Source organism: Elgaria multicarinata, chromosome 6 (genome assembly GCF_023053635.1).
Source record: "Elgaria multicarinata webbii isolate HBS135686 ecotype San Diego chromosome 6, rElgMul1.1.pri, whole genome shotgun sequence".
NCBI lineage: Eukaryota > Metazoa > Chordata > Lepidosauria > Squamata > Anguidae > Elgaria > Elgaria multicarinata.
The window spans coordinates 4,067,974-4,093,064 of record NC_086176.1 but is presented as its reverse complement, the minus strand read 5'-3'; the positions used below and the strand labels follow the sequence as shown (position 1 = coordinate 4,093,064).

The following is a 25,091-nucleotide window of genomic DNA, read 5'->3' as shown; positions in this document are numbered from 1 at the left end:
ACGCCCCCCCGCCACACACACTTTCCAAAGAGGCCTCAAACTTGTGCCGCGCTCTCTATGCTCCACCGTGCACCCTTCTGTCCCTTGTCCTCTCTATGCCTTGGCCTCACATCCCCCCCCCCCCCGTTCTAGCCTTCGCCGCGGCTCTGTAGTTTGAGGCGGCACTTCCTTCTCGCACTCTGCCTCTCCCTCGTGAGCCGAGGGAGGCGCTTTCTGAAGCGGCGCTGGGAGAGCCTGGCTGAAGGTGAAGAAGGCGCAGGAGCTTGAGGGTTGGAAGTGTGAGGTAAGGAACTGGGGTGTTACCTGGAGGGCAGGCGAAGAAGGGAGAAGTAAGCGGCACCGGCCTGGCAAAGCGGGGGCGGCCGGGTGGGCGGTGAGGTGGGAAAGAGGAGACACGGAGGCATCGCCCTGGCAACGTGAGGGGAAGGACGTGGGGGGCAGTGGCGGCATCGCCCTGGTAATGGAGCTGAACAGGATTGAGGGAAAGTCGCTTTGTGAGGTGTTGCCGTAGGCGCGTGAGGCGGTGTGGCGCTAAAAACAGCGGAGAGTCTCATGGCCCTGTTAGCATAACCACCTCCATTTTTAACTGGAAACTGTAAGGTATCCATTACATACCAGGCGAAATGTCACGTACCGAGGGCGTCTTCAAGGGTGTCTTCTGTGTAACTGTCTTATCTATCCAAAACAATAGCTTCACGGCTCCAGGCAGAAAGTTAACTTGCAGTAACTTACTGTCAGGCCAAAGGTATTGTTTACAGAACTGTTTAGCATAATTAGCTATGCCCCAGTGTTATGTTCTGATTGGTTAATGCTGCTACTGGGCCTTGCCCCTTGCATGCTCAAATACTGTACTGTATTCCCTATGTCTTTTGTCTGATTGCTCCCTTTGAAGAGACCAGGCTTTGATTACTAATCAATAAAGCGCTTTTGAACCCTCTGTCGCTGGAATGGTGGAGTCGTGCTTAAGGGCTGTTTGGATTTCGTCCTTGGGTGAAAAGAACATTGATCTAACAGCCCCTTAAAGACTGACCCATTTATTCGGGCGCAAGCCTTCGTGGACGTTGTGCCCACATCATCACGCGCAGGTGGACTGTGTGCCCGAATGTATGTGTTATTAGTCTTTATGGTGCCACAAAATGCTTGGCTGTTTTTTGGTGAGGGTTTTGAGAAAGCCTTTCTTAGGGGGATTATATGGACTTTGAACTGGGGTTTTCTGTTGGTAGTGGAAGCTGGTTGGCGCCGAAGGGGTGGGAAGAAGGGGTAGATATCGTATTTCTTCGATTCTAAGACGCCACCGATTCTAAGGCGCACTCCATTTTTAGACCTGTTTATTTAGGGAAAAAAGTGCATCTTAGAATCGAAGAAATACGGTACTCAAAATGTGTAGATAAAATGCAGTGCAAGAATTCTGCATCTACATTTACTTTGCTTTTATTCTTTTGTTCCTATTTTTACTAGCAATTATCATGGAGAGTGGATAAGGCAATAGTGTGTGTGAGGGAGAGGGACAGACAGACATGGACGGGGACTTGTACAAGTTTGATTTTTTTTTTTTTGCACTAAAACTATATTTAAAAATTGATTGTTCTAACCAGATCTTTCCGTAATAATTTTAGGGTTTAGTGATCTCTGATTTGTAATACCTCAGAAGCATTTTTTAAATCAATACAGGCAGGTCTTCCCAGTGTATGGCTCATGATAGGATGCAACAGGTAATTGCAGCTGACTGTGCCCCCAAGCCACCATTCTGCAACTAGCTGTGGCTGCTAGATCTCAAGGCTCTGGTAAAAAAAAAACTGTCATTCTGATGTACCTTATGCATTAATTGTAAAGACAAGCAAAACAAGAAAGAAACTATTACCAACTCCATCAGGTAGCATCCTAAATGTGGACTGTAACATATGCCTATTATCATAATGCATATGTTTATATTGTTAAGTTTAGCCTGGGTAGGATGGGGTTAATAGTGTTCTAGAGAGTAAGTGAAAGGTGGGAGAGGCCTGTGGTTGTCAGGATTCTCAGGTTATATAAAGGGAGATCTGACCGATAGTCAAGGGAATAGGGCTTAGGGATTGAAGAAGCAACACCTAGTTAGTTGGGTTTGTATATAGGATTTTAGAATGGGTGGAGTAGGTAGGGAATTTAGGACTAAGCATTGATTAATATTAAATATATTTTAATAAACTCTTTTGTTTGTTTTTTAAAAATACAAACTCTCATGTGTTGTCAAAGTTATTACATTACCATTATTAAATCTATTTCCTTGTTATTTCTCTTGTAGTGTATTGAGGGAACCAATAAGGCATATTGGATGTCTCTGGAACCCAGACCGAGGGAGATTGCTGAAGCTTGGGTGTCAGTGGGGACAACTGATCCAAGTGAAAGCAGGCATTCCTGAGGGGTTTGCTTCTCAGTTTCTGAGGTAGACACTGGAGAAGGGTGGAACCTGGGCAGGAATGTCACATGGATATTATCAGATTTATATATGAAACAGCAAAAAACTATTGTGTCATCCTTCACAAATTGATGGGTATAAAATGTTATTGTCAATATGGTTTTTAGAATATGCCACTGGCTCCAGAGCTGGAAGAATAAAAACAAAGGTTGTAGAAACATATGGTGGAAAAGCTTGAAGCACAGTCTTGGAACTGTTTTTTTCCAATTCTACAGTGCATCAACATAAATGATGAATAGGCTATGCCCTGAATGGCCCTTATGCCCTGGAGGAACTTTCACACTCTTGCATCTCTCTCTCTCTCGCTTTCTGCACACACATAGATGGCATTGTCGCACATATACACTAAGGCAAAGAGTTGATAAATCCATAAATCTAATCTGTTTGTAAATTGGTATCTACCAATTACAAGTGTGTATCATGAACAAACAGGAAGCAAAGCCAGAAAATAAGATTAAGAAATTTGTCAGAATTTCCAAGTATATGGTATTTAGAAAAGTGTGGGGAAGGGGGGTGGTCGTATCTAAATTCAGCTTATTAAGGAACTCTTCTTTAGCATCAGAAACTCTTCTTTTGCAATATTTTTGGAGCATGTATGAACAAAATAGAAAAATGTTCTAAAGAGTGAAAGTAATAGAAATGTATCTTACAACATGCATATATTACCATTAACTGAGTTGTAGAACATAACACGTGTGCTTTTCATGCTACTAGCACTGCCCACGGAGCCACCAACATCCCATAATTCAATATAATAAATCTTCTCTTCAGGAGTTCCTTCCTTGTAGTCATGAATCTGACAATAAAATCCAGAAGTAGAAAGTGAATAGAAGATAATATTAATTTCTACTTAAAGGCATATAGCTGTAAACAACATATTACCTTCATAGGCGTGCGCAGCACATTTCATTAGGTGGTTCGGCCAGGGATTTTTTTTTTAAGGTAAACATATTTTTTTAAGGTAAACATTTTTTAAGGTAAACATTTAAGGTAAACATTGATTGAATATACAGTAATAAAAGACTTTTTTTTCATTCATCAAACAAACGAAATAAACGAAAACTGAAGTAAACTGTATTTTTTTAATTAACAGGTAATCTGTACTTTAAAAATACACATTTTAAAATGGAGACTCTGAATACTACTTTTTTGCTGTAGTGATAACCCAGCATATATAAAGACAGCAATAGGGCCTGCAATCCCAAAGTGTTAACATAAACATAATTAGAAACACAAAACCGGATCATTGACAGAGAAGGGGGGAAGTTGTTAAGAGGGGGAGGTTTCTGCAGTTGTGGAGCACGTTGTCAGTCACACACAAGATGAACATAGTTTGCAAGTCTTCAAAGTGCCACACGACACTTTATGGCTTTTGAACACAAAAGAACAAGGTGTGCCTCTGCCTCTTCACATCTGTTCGCATTATCCATGCTCTGATAACCTCTTCCATGCTCTGATAACCTCTCGCTTGGATTACTGCAATGCGTTATACGTGGGGCTGCCTTTGAAAACGGTCCGGAAGCTTCAGCTGGTACAAAATAGGGCAGCAAGGTTATTAACAGGGACTGGCTGGCGAGATCACATCACGCCAGTCCTTTTCCAGCTTCATTGGCTGCCAGTCCAGGTCCGGGCCCAATTCAAAGTGCTGGTATTGACATTTAAAGCCCTAAACGGTTTGGGGCCAGGTTATCTGACGGAACGCCTCCTCCCATATGTACCTACCCGGACCTTAAGATCATCTACAGGGGCCCTTCTCCGTGAGCCCCTGCCAAAGGAAGTGAGGCAGGTGGCTACTAGGAGGAAGGCTTTCTCCGCTGTGGCACCCCGGTTGTGGAACGAGCTCCCCAGAGAGGTCCGCCTGGCGTCTACACTGTACTGCTTTCGTCGCCAGCTGAAGACCTTTTTATTCACTCAGTATTTTAACACTTAATTTTAACTTAAATTTAAATTTTACTGTTTTAACTCTGTATTTTAATCTTATATAAACTTTGCTGTGTGGTTTTATCCTGGTTGAGATTTTTATACTGTATTTCGTAATTGTGTTTTAACCTGTTGGGTGTTTTACTGTGGTTTTAATTTTTGTGAACCGCCCAGAGAGCTTCGGCTATTGGGCGGTATAAAAATGTAATAAATAAATAAATAAAATAAATAAAAATTACTTTAGCAAGTGCAAACCCCTTCTGTCAAGGAGGACTATGCACTCACCAGAGCCTGGCCTCATGGATCATGCAACTAGCAAGTGCACTCCAGAAAGATGCTGTTAGAGCCGAGGAGATCCAGAGACACTCAAACAAGCCAAGCCAAGCTACACTATGCACTCACATATTACCTTGCCCTCTAGTCCAAACATCACTGCTCAAATCCCTTTTGGGCAGCAAAACCTGAGCTAGCTTGGAAGAAGCAACAGGTGAGGAAGGCCTCTGGCATTCTATTGAACATGTCAGCAGCCTGCTCACCCCTTGCAAGCAGCCTCACTGTCTACAATGGCAAAATGCAGTGTTTGACTGGTGGGCACCTCTCTGCCCTGACAGGCACCAGCTTACAATGGTATTGTTAAGCAATTTTGGATGCTGGATGTAATGGTCTTACAGTCCCCTTTATATCTTAAAATGCATCATTTCACTTCCACATTGCACAGCTGCTACATTTCTGATGCTACAGCAATACTAATATAATAATGGCAACCCTGTTAATTTTTTCATGTTTCCATATATGTGCAGAGTTTCCCATTCTAAACTCACTCAAGGTAAATCCTATGCATGTTTAGACAGAAAAACGCCCTAAAACTCCCAGTATTCTCTAGCCAGCTATGCTAGGGGATTCTGGGAGTTGTGGGACTTTTTCTCGTTTAAATATGCAGACGATTGTGCCTTTAACTTATCACACCGGCATGACTAGAAGAATAAAATGTGATTTTCTCCTAAACATTGCAAACTTGCCAAAATGTCCCTCCAAAAAACCCAGAAAGGAATTAAAGCAAGAAGAGAGATGGGATCATGAAAAGAAAATATCTGTCCAGTTTTCAGTATTTTTTTTCCTGAAGAGCTCCAATTAGAAAGTTTCTGTTACAAGAAAAAAATACTGTAGCATCCTAGAAAATTAATTTACCCCTGACCACAGCATTCTCTGTTCCTAAGAGATAACCTATAACCTCCTTAGAATTCAACAGCAAGTATTACCATTTATAGTGAACTGCCAGAATTAACTCCTGGTGCGTGGAAGGTAGGGAATGTTTCACAGTAGAAATCTGGAAGCTACAACAGATTAAGACAGTTACTCCTCTGGAAAGGTTCACACACCCTACAGGAAAGTTCCTAGGGCAGTTTACAATGAAACATAAAAACAGACTGAAACTGAAAATCAATCAAGCACATGACAGCAACAAATGTACTTTTGCAACCTTCCACTACCTGTGGCCTTCAAAATCTGTTGGACTACAACTCCCATCATGGGAGTTGGAATCCAACAAATCCAACCAGGTTGGGGAAAGACTGTATCATGGATTATGTCATAATATAAAATGTTTCATTCATGAGTTCTACCTTCTGACAGCCTAGAAAGACTATTATTTATTATTATTTATTACATTTATATACCACCTTCTGAGGAACCCAAGGTGGCATGCATAATACGCCTCTCCACTTTATCCTCACAACAACAACCCTATGAGGTAGGTTGGGCTGAGAGTCTGTGACTGGCCCAAAGTCACCCAGTGAGTTTCCATGGCTGAGTGGGGACTAGAACCTGGATCTCCTGACTCCCAGTCCAACACTTTAGCTACTACACCACACTGACTATTAACTTACATGCATTTTAAACAAAAATGAAATGAAACTGCAAATGCAAGAGATTTTTTTAATGAACCAGCATCAATGGATAGATGAAACAAAGCAAAAGGATTCCTTACAACGTTTGTTAACTCTTCGTTCCTCTTAGTTAAATTTAAAAAGGATTACTATTGAACTGAAACATTAAAAGAAAATGTTCACATCCCTGCCCTTCATTGATAATTCTTTATTTCTTCTAAATGATGCAACACAAAATATCAAGCTATAAATATGGAAAGTATATTGAAATTCATTAACAAATTGAGAGAAGCTAAATCATGAACAGGTTTCAGAGGATTATTAATTTTAAAAAATCATTATTAATATTACATGTTTGCTACAGGACAGTAAAAAAATGTAAAATAAAGGCAGATGGTTTATCCTTGCTTCTCCTGGTCAAGTTATTGGCATTTGTGGAGAGAAGGAAAGAAGGGCGGAAACACAAATATTACCTGTTCCAAGGCAGAGGGAGTGGGAGGGGATTTTCTCCTTCCAGATCTCCTCTGATTCAGGAATTCATTTTGAGGTACCAGAACATTCAAGTTGGGGCGGGGGCTCCAGAAACAAGCCCTTCCAACCAGCCCATCTCACGTGCTGATCCAGGCCTTTGCACAGCCAGCGCCATTTTGCTGCCCGAGGAGAAGCCTCTAGGAGCCCAGGGAAAGCCTGGAGAGGCCTGTTTCTGCATTTCTGGAAACAGGCCTCTCTAGGCACTGCTGCTCAGTGATCCATGCTCCTCCTGGGTCATCGCCATAGCGACGACCCAGAAGTGCAGACAAGCCCTGGAAGTGCCTAGAGAGGCCCGTTTCATTTCTGGGCTTCCTGAAATGGCCTTTGCAGCCTCTGCTATTTATTTTATTTTATTTATTTAAGGATTTTTATGCCGCCATTCAGCCAAAAAAGGCTCTCATGGCGGCTTACAAAAGTATTTCTTGACAGTCCCTGCCCACAGGCTTACAATCTAAAAGACATGACACAAAAGGAAAGGGGCACGGGCGGGACAAATGTGGCGGCGGCGGCAGATTAGGGGGTTCAGCTGAACCCCTTGAACCTGTTGTCTGCACGTCAATGATTACCTTGCATATAACAACAACTTTTATATAGTGCTTTCAACTTTAAAAAGTACCATTAGCAAAAAGACAAGCCTCTACCCCAAGGAGCATCATAGAACAGAAAATTGGACTTACTGCGAAGTGGTGTTCTGCCCAGTGAGTGATGGAGCAGGAAGGAAAGAGATCTTCCACCTCCAAGGAAGGCGGGGCTAATCAAATGTCTTGCCATTTCTTGCCAACTGGAAGGGAAGGAACCCCTCTCAGTTTTCAGGCTTGCCTCAGCATAGAAAAAAATCTTGCCCAACTTTGGAGAGAGAAAAATTAGAGGACTGTCCAGCAGAATTCCTACCTAACTATAGGGCAGCCTTTGTAACCAACATTGTATGCACAACAAACCTGGGTGGAACTGCCTGCTCCATCCCTCACTGACAAGAACATCACTTCACAGCCAGCCCAACTTTCCATTCTCAGTCAGCAAGAGTGGAGCAGGAGGGAAAGGGATGTCCTTTCATCAACTGCATATACTACAGAATTTGTTGCAGGATCCTGCACTAAGATGATGTTTTGGTCAAAGCATACTTATCAATTTTATAGCGATGTTTGAACGTGGCGAGAGAAGCCCATGTGGCCACTTGACAAATATCTTCCAATAGTGCCTATGAACTGAGTGAGTGGTAATTCCTATGGGGGAAGCCTTATACTGTGCTGAGTATGCTAAAGCAATGCGCTCCCTTACCCACTAATGGTGGATCTAGAAATTTTCCTTTCATGGTCCCCCTTCTTATAAGCAACAAACATGGAATCTTACTTTCTAGCTTCCTGCATATGTTTAAAGTAAATCTGCAGAGCTTTACACACATCTAGCGTATGCCATTGTTTCTCTGTAGGATGAGTAGGATTACAGGTAGGGTCTGTCCTTAATACTGCCCTATTTGGTCAGAAGGAGCATAGACCCTGATAGACAGGCAGGGCCCCTTGCTCACCTCCTCTCCTGGCAGATGTTAATGGAACAAGAAAACCACTTTCCAGGTGAGTTCTTTAAATGGATTGAGCGAAGAAGTTCAAAAGGAATACCAGAGAGGGCCTTCAGCACCAAGGAAAGATCACAGGATAGAAACCTGTGTACTACTGGTGGACAGATGATGGCTGGTCCACGTAGAAACTTCTTGACCTGGGGATGACAGGATATGGAAGTCATACCATTGATCTTCAAAATATTTCCTAGTGTTACCACTTGTCTCTTAAGGGTAGCTGGGGCAAGGCCCTTATCCAGACCAACCTGTAGAAAACAAAGTATTCTTGAAATTCTGGCCTGTTCTGGTTCAATTCTTTGATGTTTCCACCATCCTTGGAACACTTTCCATGACATTCATATATGTTAGTAGTAGACATTCTGTTGCCACTACCTCTTCTGAAAAGCCTTGCACTAGGAATTGCTGCCTTTCAATCTTCAGGCGCATAACTAGAGCCATGCTGGTTCCTGGTGTTGAACTGGCCCCTGCAATAACAGGGCTAGTCAGATAGGGAGAGTCCAGAAAGAGCTCACCCTGAGCTCCACTAGATATGACAAACAGGGCCATCTGGCCATTTCAGGGCTACCATCACCACATTGGCTTTTAGGTTCCTGGTCTTTTGCAGTGTCCTTGCCATCATGGGAAGAGAAGGGAAGGCATAATGTAGTCCTTGAGGCCAATTCGACTGAAGTGCATCTATCGCCTCCGCTGCTTGGTCGTAGTATCGAAAGAAGAACCTCTATACTTTCCTGTTGGCAAAACGGTCAAGGAGAAGCGGACTCCATCGCTTCACTATTCAAATACTTGAGGGTGAAGTTACCATTCACTGTGATCCCCCACCTCCCTGATCAGCCAGTGTGCTTGCATGTTTAGTGAGTCCTAGACATATTCTGCTGTGACTAATGCCACATTTTGCTCCCCACAGTTCAAAATAGATTTGTCTCGTGCTGTAGAGCTTCTGAGCGACTCCCCCCTCCCTCCCCAGTTACAAATGCTTTTGCTGTTACACTGTCCTGGAAATTAACATCCTTGAAATGAATCAGATTTGTGAAAGACAATAGCACTGGCCTGACTGCCCTTAGCTGTAGTCAACTGATGGAATGCAATGCCTCCTCTTCTGGCCATATGCCCTGGACAATCTTTGAAAAGCAAGATCTGGGCCTGATAATTCAGCAGGAACCACTGAACACTCCTGGAATGGGATCCTGCCTATGACATGGAATCTATAGATGCCATCATCAGTCCAAGCATAAGCTGAGGCTTGGAGATGGCTTGACTGGAGGCTTCCATGATGTTGTACACTTGGTCCTGAAAAAGGAAAATCCAGGATGACTCTTAAATGTTACAGGAAGAACACCGAAAGGCAAGACTTTGTATTGGTATTGGAGCGCCTGTAGGCAAAACAAAGATAGTGGTGATGAGCAGGTCATACTGGAATATGTAGATGGATGCCACGAAGTCCCCAAGCTGAAGAGCTGTTCAGATTTACTTGAGTGTCTCCATTTTGAACTTTCTCTGAAATGAAAAGGTTCAGAAATCTAAAATCTAAAATGGCTCTCCACTGTCCATTCCCCTTTGGAACAGTGAAGATTAAAAACATGCCAAAGCCCCTTTCTGAGGAAGGTAGGGATTTGATGGTGTCAATGTTAAGAAGACAACTTATGATCCTTTGGTGCTTCAGCAGATTTTACAACCTTGCTGACAGGATAATTCAATCTACTGAGAATGATCTGAATTGTAGGGTATATACCTGCTTGATCGTTTCTAGTACGTCTGTTCTCAAGAGCCACCAGATTGAACAACTGAAGTGTCAGGTCGAGGTGGGCTTGCCCTGATGTTTTCTGCCCCGATTATTCTTGTTGAATGCTGACCTGGGGAATTTGCGACCAGCCCAAGAGCCTGCAGTATTGAAAGAGGTAGTAAAAGGCCTGAAATTAAAGGGTCAATTGGTTCTTTTCCTCTGCATACTGTCTTCCTTTTCTGGGAGTAAAGGGTAGGGGGTAAGTCTTCCTTTCTTTTCTCCTTAGTCTCAGGAGAGGACCACCACTCCTGAAGCCATGGCTCTTGCAGTGTATTGGATACTATCCATTGAAGAATGAGCCAGAAACTCTGCTGCCCAAACTGTTTTATTGAGCTTCTCTCTAAGATGTTTTGCAGTAGAGGGTACTCCTGATAGAAGATCCCCAGCCCACCACCACTGAATTAGCTGCTACCGCCCTAATGTCCAAGGCCATCGCTTCATAGAGATGCTTCAGAGTCTTATCATTCATGAGATCCCCTGCATCAGACAGTGACTCACCCCCCTTCCCTATGAAATATGGTTTTGGAGGTAAGTGTCAACATAGCTGCATTAACTGTTGGTATTTGAAGGGATTCCATAACTTGTGGCATCGCATATACTGTTTTATGAAGGTTATGGGAAATAATAAATTTCCCTGGATCCTTCCATTCAGTGTCAAGTATATTGGAAAACATATGGGGGAAGGGAACAATGGGTAACGAGGGAACCTTCCTTGGCAAAACCTCTGCATCTCCTTCCAACTTCTCTTCAGCCAGCCATAGCAGGTTCTGCAGGCCAAACTGGAGGAATTTTTAATGTTAAGGTCTTTATTGCATTGCTGATTATGATGGGGAAAAGCCTCTAATGGAAAGAGCCATTGCTGGGATGGGTGGTTTCTGGAATATCCTCTTTTGAGAACTCCCCTTCCTCTCTCTCTGAATGTGTTTGAGGAATCACCGCTAAATTACATCTCTCCCTCTCAGTCAGGTCAAACCACAGGACTTCTAGCTCTGCACAGCTGTTTAGCCTTCGGGGTCATGACAAGTTCTCCTCATCTTTCAAATGATAACTGCTGAAGTGAGGGAGGGTGAAAACAACAACAAAGCAAGGAAGAAAGGGGAGGGTGCCTACTTAACCAAACACCCAAAGGACAACCAAACACACTAATAAAAAAACAAACCCTACTGCCTTATCTGAGAACCGACAGAGGGAACAGCAAAGATATAAGTTCCTTCTCCGAGTCTAATTCAGGAGCAAACTATCTGAAAGCAAATCCAACCCTGACACCTGAGAGGGGAATCCTCCCATTCCAGGTAGCAAGAAGTCTGTTTAATTGGCCCTGTCTTCCATAGAGGTGGAAGATGACTCTTTCCTGCTTGCTCCACTCCCTCGCTGACTGAGAGGTGGATTTGGGGTAGGGTGTGTTTTCTCATCTTTGTCTCTGTATTCCATGATTTGATGGTGTGTGTTTTTAGTACCACATGTAATAATCATGAAGATCCATGCCCAAGATCCATGTCATTGTCACATATTGGTTCTGCAAGTGCCAGATTTATGATTTTGACTGTGTAACTTTAATCTAGTGTTGGAATCCCATGTAAAAATCATGCAAATTCATAATCATTTGGGAAGCCTTGGATTAAAGAATGATTGGCTTCATACAATGAGATGCAGGCCCTATGGCATGTACCCCATGACCATTAAGGGTTTTATGTTTAAGAATGAGCACTTTGAATTGCACTTGGGAATCTAACAGTCAGCCCAAACCAGCTGCCTGTGTTGTTGCCTCCCTTTTGGGGGCAGATACATTTCATATGTGAAGGAGCAGGCAAGGATCCTCATCCAATGAGCTTCATTGATAAGTGTAGCGTTGCCTTCCTTGGTCTAATTTATTAATGGGAAAACTCAGATCCAGTATCCTCTTGTATGATTGCCTATTGTTGGCCATCCTGCATTTGGACCTACCAGTCCAAATGAGCCATCAGCCACTGTTGGTGCTAGGGCAATCGAAGGTGCCCGTGTTCAAGCCAAAACCAGAAGCTTGACTGAAAATAGGTCAAACTACTCATGCTTCCCTTATTTGGAAATAAGATTTCGTTAACATTTCTGTTATATGTTGGAAGGCAGTTCTGTGTAGTGCCTGTGTAACATTTTGACAGGCACTACATTGAGCTGTAAAAGAAAAAATCACTTGAAGAATGTAAAACTGTTCTTCAGACAGTCTGCTATATGAAGGTGCCATCACACAACTAGCTAGATAGAAAATGACTAGGTTCAGACAACATAATAGTCAACAGTAAATTAAATAGTCCACTGTAGACTAAATAGTCCACTATTGTGTCATCTGTGAGGCAAAACCCACCCCATGGTTGGTTGTTTCATTGTTTATCTGCACAAACGTTGATTATTGTGCCCTCTGTCAGGCTCTGCGGATTATTTCCCCTGCCTACAGAGTTGCGAGGCAAGAGCGGCAGAACCCGCTGCCGCTCTTGCCCAGCGTGGCTGTATAGGCAGGGGAAATAATCCCAGCCCAGGAAGCACTTCAGGAGCCACCAATCATGCCGACCCTTGGTAGGGCGCTGTGATCCACGGCTCCACACGTGCTTCCTGGGACAGGTCCGTCAGTTTTGAAGCCAGCCTTGGCATCAAAACAAATGGGTGTGCACGCGAGTGTTCCCTTTGGTTTTGAGGCTGAGGGCAGAGGCATAGTATTCATCTGCAACACGTCTATCCCCATTGACGCCTTGGCAAAGTAGGTGTCCCCCAGTTCTGGCTGCGGTGGCCGCAGAAAGACATGCATCGCGGGCACCCCTGCAGCAAGAAGGAGGCGGGGGAGCTTCTCCCCCCCACCCCACAGGATGGCAGGGCCCCAGTCAGGTAAGAGGGAACCAGCACCACCATTCGGTGGGGAGGGTGGGGGAGGAGAGAGCAATAGCCAACCCTGCCCTTATAGCCTACTCAACGGAGAATTTATTTGCATGTCACCCAAGTGCACCATGCAAATAGTCATCTGTGGAGTGGTCTTTCAGGGCAGGGTTGGTTAACATGTCATCTGAACGCACCCAGTAAGTGTACAAGTTGAGAATAGACTACATATGTGGTACATACACCACCATCCAAGAATTATGACGTACCTGGAATGTTGCCATCTGTTGAGGATTAGAAATAGGTCTAATTGGATTCAGCAGTGGTTATTGAAGGAGAAGCAGTTGCTGATCTGACAGTAATTCAGTGTGTGTGGCGTCCTTACAGTGTTTGTGTGCTGTAGTTACTTACAGATAAAAACATTTTTCTTCAAATGGGTATGATACTTGAGGGTGAAATAGTTCATTTCTGGGGTGGGATCTTTTCATCTATACTAGTTCAACGACTGAATATGGTGGTGGGTGACCTAATTCATGTGGATCAGACTGGTTTTATTCCCCCAAGACATATATTGGACCCGATACGACAGATGTTAAATATTATCCAGGATACTACTAGAACGGGTCACCCAGTGTCATTAATTTCACTCGATATATTCAAGGCCTTTGACTGTTTGGAATGGCAATATCTGTAAAGAGTCTTAAATTAATATCAGCTAGAAACCAAATTTGTGACTGCAATCTCCAAATTATATGTTGCTAATACAGCAATAGGACGTACAAACAATATAGACTCTCCACTTATTAATTTGGAACAGGGAACGAAACAAGCCTGCCCTTTGTCACCTTTGCTCTTCGCCCTCTGACTGGGACCATTGTCTTCATCAACACCCAGTTATTATCGGATATAGAGGAGGGGGTGAAGAACATGTGATTAATATGTATGCAGATGACATGATCATTATGCTAGGAGATTCCACACCAATCAGTTTCCAATCTAAAGGAAGAACTTGAAAATTTTCGACAAGTGGCATGATTAAAAATTAATTATTAAACATCTACCATCATGTCATACAACGTGCATCCAAACCATCAACACTATATTAGTCATACCTTGGGATATTCTAAATAAATAAATAGATAGATAGATACCTGGGAATTTACATTCCCAGGAAAATTAAACTATTTAAAATAAATTATGCCCCCCTTATTAAAACTATGATTACAAATCTGAAGAAATGGAATAAAATGGATTTGTCAATTTTAGGGCGAATTGCAGCAATACAAATGTCCGTAATTCCCAGGTTTCTATTCTTACTTCAAGTCCTCCCTATCCTCCTCCAGCCAAAAATGTTGAAGTCCTGGCAAAGCCAAATCAATACATTTGTCTTCCAAGCCAAAGCACCTCCTCACCTGGCATTAAAGCTATACTACAAAACAACAAGCGGAGGAGGCTGGGAATTCCCACACCTCACATCCTATTATGAAGCTTTTCAGTTACTGTAGCTCCACTTTATCATTATGAAGGCAAACAAAAACTGGATGTGTCTGGAAGAAGAAATGTTGGATGTGGGCCCTTTATGGGCTCTGACTTTTCAACCTATAAAAACAAAGGAGCTAAACAATATTCAAAATCCATACGCTACACTAAGACTATTTTTACAATTTGGAAAACGTGGCAACTCAGGCTGTCTCCAGTGTGGTCTCCCCTCACCCCATTACAAATATATCCAGGTAATTTAGATACTAAAATCTCTGAATGGGGGGGAGGAGGGATATTTTCGATTGAGAGATTTTTATGCCCAGAATAAACCAAAAACAATAGAACTCAGAGCTGACTTAGGAGACCTAGGCTTAGGATAGCTACAAGCAATACTATTATCCCACCTCCTCAGAGACCCCCTCATAAAGACACATGCACTCAGAACCTTAACAGGATTAGAACAAGCAATGTTAATGATAAGCGTAGAAGGGAATTGTATCTTTAGTTTAAGCTATCCTAATAGACACCCAGATGGGTTCGATGGTGGGCTTGAAGAAAGTGTGGGAAGGAGATTTTGGAATGGAATTCAATTACACTAACTGGAATGAATTATGGAATAACAGACCATTTAAATCAATATCAGCTTCTATTCGAGAAACTTCTCTGAAAATACTGCATAGATGGTATTGGACGCCAATACAGCTAGCACATATTACTTCATCATGCAGCCCCCTACGTCGGAGAGGCTGTGGGATAAAAGGCATGTATTTTCATCTATGGTGGACTTGTCCACATATACAGGGATTCCGGATGTTAGTACATAGAGAATTGATGGTTATTACTAGAGAAAGGATCGTATATAATCCAGGATTATTTTTGTTGTTAATATACAAAGGATCTAATGTAAGTTTGAAATGTAAGGATTTATTATTATTTTTATTAACTCACCAGACAATTACACAGCAGTGGAAAAAATTGGACAATTTGAACTTATCGGCATGGTACCGAAACATTTTGTCAGTGGCAATATCAGAAAAAAATAACTCATGATTTGATCCTAATCCAAGGAAAAACAGAACCACTAGCATTTTATGCTACATGGTGGAGATTTATTCAACATACATTACAACTGGACTTGCAACAATATCTGCCCACTTCAGCTTTGAGCATTTGAACATTATAACAACAAATGAAAATCATACAGCACACTTATTAATTCGCTTATTTAATTGTTATTTTGTCCTTCCTTTTTTTCTTTCCTTCTTTCTATTATTTCCCCCCTAAAATTGTATTAATTAATTCTGTATAATAGCTGTTTAGACATCAATTGTTAGGGGACTGATCACTTGTTGGTTACATTAAAATATTTTTTTAAAAAAAAATCTGGGGTGGGGTGGGAAGTTATTTTCCTGAAGATGCTTGTTGATTCAAACATTTTGGAGGGAAATACAAACATTAGAAAACATCAATTTCCTGGTTAGTTTTTGCAGGAGGAGGGAACATACATAACTACAGATATTCCAAATATTATGTGTATTTTGTGCTTGTATTTATTGACGTCTATGGAAATTCTGTGTGGTGGTGGTGGTGGGGCACATGCATGCAATTCGCTCAGCTGCATTTTGAGAACACAATTTTTAGAACTAAGTTTTATCCAAAGGTATCCGAGTTTGCTTCCTCCAAATAAAAGTCTGGAGTTTTCTACTTTTTTCCTTCACTAAATGAACTGGAAAGTTGGTTTTTCATAGTTTGTTTGGAAAATAGTTAGAATCTTCTATATAAATAAAAATGTAAATGTTCGTTCGAAACAGACGTTATATCTCCGAAAGTTCTTCACCGATTGCTTTGAAATTTTAACACAACGTTGCACTCGAATACGCGAGCGTTGTTATGTAACTATGTTCTATATGGGGTCAAAGGTTTGTCTTAAAATCGAAGAAATAGGCCTCCTCAAAACCAGTCCTGCTGATCATTGTGACATCGCCAACCAGTAGGCCAATCCACTGCCTCTGCCTCCTCTCTTATTTGCATGTTCTCTCCTATTTGCTCTTATAGGTCATTGTGACATCGCCAACCAGTAGGCCAATCCACTGCCTCTGCCTCCTCTCCTATTTGCATGTTCTCTCACAATTGGCTGAGTGAATATAGATGTCACACTTGTGACAGTTACACGTTCTGAAGAAAGGTAACTGCCAGGAGTTTCCACTAACCTCCTCACCGTAAAAACATCCTTTTTAAAAAACCAAACAGCAGGCCAATCCACTGCCTCTGCCTCCTCTCCTATTTGCATGTTCTCTCACAATTGGCTGAGTGAATATAGATGTCACACCTGTGACAGTTACACGTTCTGAAGAAAGGTAACTGCCAGGAGTTTCCACTAACCTCCTCACCGTAAAAACATCCTTTTTAAAAAACTAAACAGTAGGCCAATCCACTGCCTCTGCCTCCTCTCCTATTTGCATGTTCTCTCCTATTTGCTCTTATAGGTCATAGAAGGAACAATCTTGACAGGACCTTTCAAAGGTGAAGATGTCCTCATTCCTCGCATTCCTATGATTCCAACAGATATGCCATTTCAATTTAAGAGATTGCAATTCCCAATTCAATTGGCGTTTGCAATCACCATCAACAAAGCTCAGGGCCAATCTTTAGAATTGTGCGGTTTAGATCTAGACACAGATTGCTTCTCACATGGACAATTATATGTTGCGTGTTCTAGAGTCGGCAAACCAGACAATCTCTATATCTACAGACAATGGAACAACTAAAAATATTGTATATCCACAAGCATTGTGAAATTAAACATATTAGAAACATCCGCTTTGTCTTTTCTTTCTTTTCAATTTAACCAGACTGAGCCACAGCAACGCGTGGCAGGGTACAGCTAGTATATAATATAATTGTATATAAGAAGCAATAATTTATATATATTTGTTACTCAGGTCCCTTTTTAGGTTCAAATGCTGGGAACAGAGGGCTTATAATGAAGCCATGTAATGAAATAGGAGTGAAACTGGTTCATAAGCAGGCCTGTCTTTCCTCAAAGGCAGAAAGTTTTGCTGCCCGTGTATGAGATGCAGACACTCATGCTGACAAAGCAGTGGTGAAGTTCTGGAACAATAAGGCCGCTATGCAAATAAGTTGCAACGTTCAATACTCCTCACCGCTAGCAGAAGGAAAAAAGCCAGTCACAAGGCAAGAATGTTTAGGGGAGTCTGTGAATCAAAAAGAGATTGAACGTTAGAAGAATGTTCAGTTCTTTCTGTTGTTCTGTTTTGCATAGCTCCAAGTTTTGCTAACAGTTTTTTGCTAGTTTGGGGGCCTTTCAGCCCATAGTTTGTGTTCTTTTTGAGAGAACAAAGAAATTTTTACCTTGACCATGTCTCTTCTTCAGTTTTTAAGGCTGCAAATGCCTGCTGTTTCTGAATTACCTTCCGGGGGGGGGGGGGGGGCACTAGATGCATGAGCTCCTGAGCTGCTGGATTCAGTTTTTCCCAACTATCTTATTTTACTCACTGGTGAAGCTCAGATTTCACTACCCCTTTCCATTTTAAAACGTTCTCTCTACTTTCTACCTGGATTATTTTTTTCTTAACTGGACTTTGGATTCTAGGAGAAGTCTCTTTCAGACTTCCTCAGGATCCAAAAAAGCCTGTTCTTCAGATCTCTGGTTGGGATAAGCAGTTATATCTTCCTTTCAATCCTCCCATTCCTTCCTTTTCTCTAAATGTTTGGGCTTTGCTGCTATATGGTTGAAAGATTCAAACATTGCGTTTAACTAGTTTAGACTGGTGGACATTTAAGTTTAACTGTTGCTAGTTGGGCCTACTACTCTCCTAACATTGTTTTCTAATAGGCCTTGCAAGAGCTAAACTATATTGTATTTTGCGTAGTGCACATGTATTTTTTGTAATCATTGCATGTTTCACATTTTACTTCTGTATGTGATTTTCTTTTGCATTTACTTTTCTTTATTATCCATTCATATCATAAGACTTCATGTGTGGCATGTTTCATTTGTTTAACAAGTTGAAAGATTATTCACTGTTTTCGTGCTTAAGTTTTAAAATACATTTTCAATCATACTGAACTTTTAAATAGCCTTAGGTCTACTTCGGTTACACTTTCTTCCCGACTGGAGCAAAGTCAGAACTTCATTTTCAATATTTAGACAGTCAGTTCAGTTTGTACACAGCCATAGTCCACAAGTATAAATTAGAACGTAATTGCTATCCTCACCAGCTACCTTTTTTTTTGCTACTCCTTGGCCTATATCTTTATCTTATTTTCACTTCAAACCTGTGCCACTTGCTTTATGTCCATGTAGCTTTTGAACATAAGAACATAAGAAGCGTCATGCTGGATCAGACCAAGGGTTTATCTAGTCCAGCACTCTGTTCACACAGTGGCCAACCAGCCATCGGCCAGGGATGAACCAGCAGGACATGGTGCAACAGCACCCTCCCACCCATGTACCCCAGCAACTGGTGCACACAGGCTTTCTGCCTCGAATACTGGAGATAGCACACAACCATCAGGGCTAGTAGCCACTGATAGCCTTTGCCTCCAGGAATTTATCCAACCCTTTTAAAACCAACCAAATGGGTGGCCATCATTACATCTTGTAGTAGTGAGTTTCATAAATTAACTATGCGCTGTGTGAAGAAGTGCTTCCTTTTATTTGTCCTGGATCTCCCACCAAGCAGCTTCATGGGATGACCCCTTTGGGTTCTAATATTTTGAGAGGGAAAAAAATGTCTCCCTTTCCACATTCTCCAGACCATGCATAATTTTGTATACCTCTATCATGTCTTCCCTTAGCCTCCTTTTTCCGAAGCTAAACAATCCCAATTGATGTAATTCCTTCCATCGGGAGAATTGACCATTTATTCCTACACTCTGCTTTCTGTTCTTTAACCAGTTACTGAACCATATGAGGACCTCTCCTCTCGTCTTATTCCATGACTTCTAAGTTTATTCAGGAGTCTTTGGTGGGGGACTTTATCAAAAGTCCTTTGGAAGTCCAAGTAAACAATGTCCACCGAATCACCCCTGTCTACATGTTTGTTGACACTCTCAAAGAATTCTAGTAGATTAGTGAGACAGGATTTGCCTTTGCAGAAGTCATGTTGATTCTTCTTCAGCAGGACCTGCCCTTCTATATGCTTACTAATTTTGTCTTTAATAATGCTTTCAACCAATTTACCTGGAACAGATGTCAAGCTAACTGGCCTGGTTTGGGTGAAGGCTATTTGCTTTTTAGGTTTTTGTTTTGTTTTACTGATTTTTGTTGCAGATTTTGTCTTCCAACAGAAAAATTCTGAAACAATCCAAGGAATACTGGCTGCAGAAAAGTTTTCTATAGAACAGAGGTGGACCGAAGGTAGATCTCTGAGCAATTTGTAAGGATTTCTAACTCCCAATTGTCTAACAATAACAACAATAAAAAAGCTCCCCTCCCACCCTAAGTTAAGCTGCGAAATGAAAAAACAAAACAAAAAAGGAGTGGACTTTTGTGTATCCAAAACTCCATTTTGGTACTGGAAACAAAAAGGCACCGTTCACTATTTCTAATGGCGCTTTTGGACAGTGTGTTAATAGTTAACTTCACGGTTGACTATTTTGGGAGTACTCACCACACAATATGCTTTTAGTCAACAATTGTGTGTGTTAGGGCTGGGCATCGAGTTGACTATTAGTCAATGCTGTGTTTGATTGACACAGCCCCCCCCTCCCCCAGTTGGTATCCCATCAACCACTGCTGCGCAAAATCTATCCCGGCAGCGAATGTGTTCCAGAAACATCACTGCTCCCCTGCAATTGTCTTGTTTTCAGCTGTGAGCATTCCTGTCCCCCTTTGCTCACTGGCAGGATCTGCTGCTTGCAATGGAGGCTCCCCATTCACTCCTCGTTCCCGTGTGAACTCTCCTTGCTATCCGGTCTATTGTCACCACCTTCCCACTGTAGGCGTTGCTGTCCCCCTTCAGTCTCAGTTGAGATTGGCTGCTTCCCATTCTTACACGGCTGCGATCCTTCCCTCCCAACCCATCTGTAAGCTTTTTGCCCACATGCGTCCCTGGCCAGCCAGCCTGCCGGTCAAGCAAGCCCAGGCATCATCCCCAAAAAGCACACCGCTGAGACACACCCACTTTTCCAGGCCATGTAGGAAATTTGGGCATGGTGCAGCTATTCCTCATGGGGATATAAATATCAGGCACCAGTGCTCTCTCCCCAATCCTTCCCCATTGTCCCTCTTCCCCAAGCTATGCCAAGTGGCCATTGATTGGACGCACGTGGGCAATCCAGCAGGAAACAGACCTCCTTCTTCCACCACCCCTTTTCCTCAACTCCTCCCCACTGGCTCGCTTCCCGCCAAAAGGCCATTGATTCAGGAGTCACATGGGCCGTGAGGGCTATGAACAATAATTAGTCAACAATATTAATTGAGGCCCAGTATTGGGCAAAAGGCGGGATACAAATAAATATAACAACAACAACAACTCATTAAGCAGATTGTTTGGTACAAGACATAGGGTTTTTTTCCTCTTTTCCAATGCCCACAGAGAAATCTGTTTCCCAATGTAGACTGGCTTCTTTGTGTCAGATTATACAAATATTTCCATAAAATATTTATTCCTGGTATTTGTTGCAAAGACCTTTATCAATAATTCACATCATTACTGGAACAAGTTGGGTTGAGCAATTATACAGATTCTTTTCCAATCCAAGAAAGAAAAGATCTCCTTCTCCCCATTTCTTTTTAGCATTTTGTTAAAAATATTGCTCAAACTGACCTATGGCTCCATTTATCCTACTATAATTGGCACCCATTCTTTTGACAGTCTCTCTTAATTCCTGATTATGTTTTGACTTTCCCAAATCCTGATTATGTTTTGACTTCCTGACTGTTAGAGCAGTATGACAATGGAACCAGTGACCTAGGGAGGTCTCCCACACTGGAAGCCTTCAAGAGGCAGCTGGACAGCCCTCTGTCAGGTATGCTTTAAGGTGGATTCCTGCATTGAGCAAGGTCTTATAGGCCCTCTTCCAACTCTACTATTCTATGATTCTATAACTTTAGTATTTTATCTATGTTTTTAAATGTCATGGTTCCATTCTCATGGTCCTTAAAACACAAGCTTTAGAAGTTTAACGTTTCACCTACTCGGACATCGACAGAGCAGCCCACAGTCCAAGATGGATTTCCCAACATTTGATTGTGACACAACAGGTGAACAAGTGATGATTTCCCCACACCTGCAAGACAATTCCAAAATAAGCATTCACAGTAAAAGGAAGATCGGTGTGTTTTTTATGATTTCAGCTTTGCTGTGTAATTTAAATAAAGGAAGAATAAACTGGCTTAGATAGAACAGTTTGCACAATTCAAATGGTTGGGGTCAGAAATGAGACTTAAGATGTACAAATTTCTGAAGAAGTGATGTGGGTTTCCACCAAAAATTTGAACTTGAAAATTTTCCAATTCCCTTAATTGACTGGGATTTAGCATGCTTCATTTATATTTAGTAAACAAAACTAATGGAGTCCACTATGTTAATTTTGCAAATTTATAAATATCTCAAAAGCTTTTCCAACGCCCAAAAGGAGTTAAACTGAAATATTTAGTTAGAGAGAAAAAAATAAAGCACACTTAATGTGATTAAAATTCAAGCAAACCCAAAGCTTTACTTGGTCCTAATCTATACCTGCTGTTTATCCTGGGGTGGTCACGAGGTTGTCTCTCCATGTCCAAATGATGCACAGCTGATCCTGGGGTAAATTGGGGATGAGCACTCAGTTCTCCCGGGATAGCTAGGACTACTTTTGTCCTGTTTATTTCCTTCGTCTCGGGACTATCCCAAGCTCTGTGGGCAGTGCGGCTCTCCCTCCCAGGGTCCTCCCTCTTCCCTATGAGTAGCAGGGCTCAGGAAACAGGCACAGAGCTGTGCTGGAGAAGACCATGGGCATTGGGGGAGTATGTAATCACGATCTTTGGGACATCTTCCAGCGGCTAGTTTCTTGGGGTTATTTTAAAAGCAATTGTTCCTTCGCACAGGATTGCACCTGCGGAATTGTCTCCTCTCTTTTAAAAAAAAAAATGGTGCCCCAGAACGTCCTTCTTTACTTCCATGACAACTCGCTGGCATGTGGCCCCTGAGGGATGATCCCAGAAGTAGAAAACTCCATTATCGTCCCTCCCCACTCCCCAAAGGGCTGCAGATATAGATGAGCCATTGGGAATTATTTTTATCTGAATACTTGTAAATAATTGAAGACATGACTACTTCACAGCATGAAGCTCCCCTACATTGTTTAGATTTTAAGAAAAAATATGGTACAGAAAACTAATTTTATCACAAACAACAACTGTGCATTGTCTGCAGACTTCAGGAGCAACTTCTGGGGGGACATGAGAACTGCAGCGGGAGGAGGGATGGGACATATCTGTTATGAAAGCACTTTTCTACTTCCACAATTTTTTAATCCAACCCAATGGCCTCATTCAGAAGACACCTTAAAGGCAAAAAGCCTTATTCACCATGGTTAAAGCCATGGTTTAAGGTGTCTTCTGAATGGGGCCAATGTGTTCTAGAAATGGAAAACATCTCATACAAATATAGTGCAGGAACATTTTCTGCCCCACATTACTTGTACTAAAGTTTTGAGAGAAATGCAATTTTAAAGAATACCACAATCGTTTTCTGCAAATATAAATTTAAATATAAAGTAACTTGGGGTGCAATCCTATGCATGTTTAGACAGAACAAAGTCCTATAACTTCCGACATACCCTAGCTAGCCACGCTGGCAGGAGCATGCGGGGAGTTGTAAGACTTTATTTTGTCTAAACATGCATAGGGTTGCAGTCCTGCTAGCTAAAAATGATGGAAAGTATCCAATGGTGTCTTTACACAGCATAAAGCACTTCAGCTCACATAAGACAGGGCACATGATTTTCTCTCCCCTCTCCTATCCAATGGCTCTCACCATTGTCCCCAAAGTTTGCTTCTGAGCATTGGGGGACCCTCTGAAACAATATGCAAACGAGCTGGGATTTAGCATGCTGTGAAACAGCACAGAGGACTGCAATAGATAGGGGCTACTATTAGATATAACTTTTTTGTATTGCCATTCCTATCTACCAGGTATATGAGCTCAGATATTCTCAAAACATTATATAAAAGCTTCTGTGGAATACTGGAGGGCAAATATTTTATTTGGAGGATAATAAAGAAATTACATGTGAATGCTGAAGATTTGCTGACTAACGTGGCTGCAACCCTGAGCAAACCTCCTAAAACTTTATTTTTAAGCAGAAGTTGAAGACCCATCTATTTATGCAAGCCTTCCCTGTGTAGTTTAGTTTCCAGGAGAAGTATAAAGTGTTGGTTATCACCTATAAAGCCCTACATGGTTTGGATCCTGGCTACCTGCGGGATCACCTTCTCCTGTACAATCCGCCCCGCACACTCAGGTCCTCTGGGAAGGATTTACTCCAGCCAACAAAAACAAGGCTGACAACTATTACCCAGAGGACCTTTTCTTCTGCCGCTCCGTTTGTGGAATGGCTTGCCGGGAAAGATTCGTCAACTTATCAGTCTTCCAGAATTTAAGAAAGACATAAAGACTGATCTCTTCCAGCAGGCCTACCCTTTTTAATAATGTGCTGCTTTTAATAATGTGTTAGTTTTAAATGTTTTAATTAGTTATATGTATTTTATGGTGTTTGCATTTGTGTTGTACCCCACCTTGATCCAGAGGGAGAGGCGGGTAACAAATTAATATATTATCATCATCATCATCATTATTATTATTACCATTTTATCTAGATCTATGCATTGATATAAAATTTTATGGATCTATGAATTGTGTATACTCCTTTGAAATCTTTAGATATAAGTAATTTATAAATATTCATAAATACATAAATAAAACTAAATCCAATCACGCTCTATAGGACTTATTTCCCACTCACAGGAAAAGACTGCTACTGTAGTGTAATGCAGTTTTTGTAATTTGTACAAAAATTGTCTGTTCTACACTGAGTTGCTGATTATCAAGTATTACATACATTTCAACTTTTACAAACTTGATTTCGATAGTGGCATCAGTCCATCTGAGTCTTGCATGTGCACACCCAGCACAGCTCACTGAATGCTGCCTGAGCTTAACTCAGGTCTGCAGGTGGTAATTTTTACTATCGTACAGTTAACTATCATAACTTATACATCCATTGTTTGGTATATAAATATTCAGGAACCATCCTGTCATCTGTATACATTTATTATTATATTTATACCCTGCCTTTTTTCCTGTTGCAAGAAACCTAAGGCAGCTTACATAGCCCTCATCCTCTGTGTTTTATCCTCACAACAACCCTATGAAGTGGTTTAGGGTGAGAGTCAGTGACTGGCTCAATGTCATCCAGTGAACTTCATGGCTGAGTCCCAGTCCAACACTCTAATGACTACACAACGCTGCGTCTTGTAGGCCTTACTGAGTCTCCAGTCAGGGTAGCATTACTGCAGGGGCAGTTTCTTAAAGTTTCCTTACTACCAACCACCAAAGCAGTCAGTAGTTGCACACCCTTCCATCTTAACATACTTTAATAACAGCT

General features: G+C 41.8%; 1 protein-coding gene across 1 annotated transcript in view; it reads right to left on the bottom strand.

The window, feature by feature from the left end:
* Positions 1–25,091, bottom strand: part of RABL3 (RAB, member of RAS oncogene family like 3) — a 62,786-nt gene that overhangs the window by 37,120 nt on the left and 575 nt on the right. Inside the window, exons 2-3 of the mRNA XM_063128888.1 lie at positions 21,640–21,731; positions 3,122–3,251 (exon numbers count right to left, since the gene is read on the bottom strand). Of these exons, the coding sequence (XP_062984958.1) occupies positions 3,122–3,251; positions 21,640–21,731 (222 nt within the window). The remainder of the gene's footprint in view (positions 1–3,121; positions 3,252–21,639; positions 21,732–25,091) is intronic.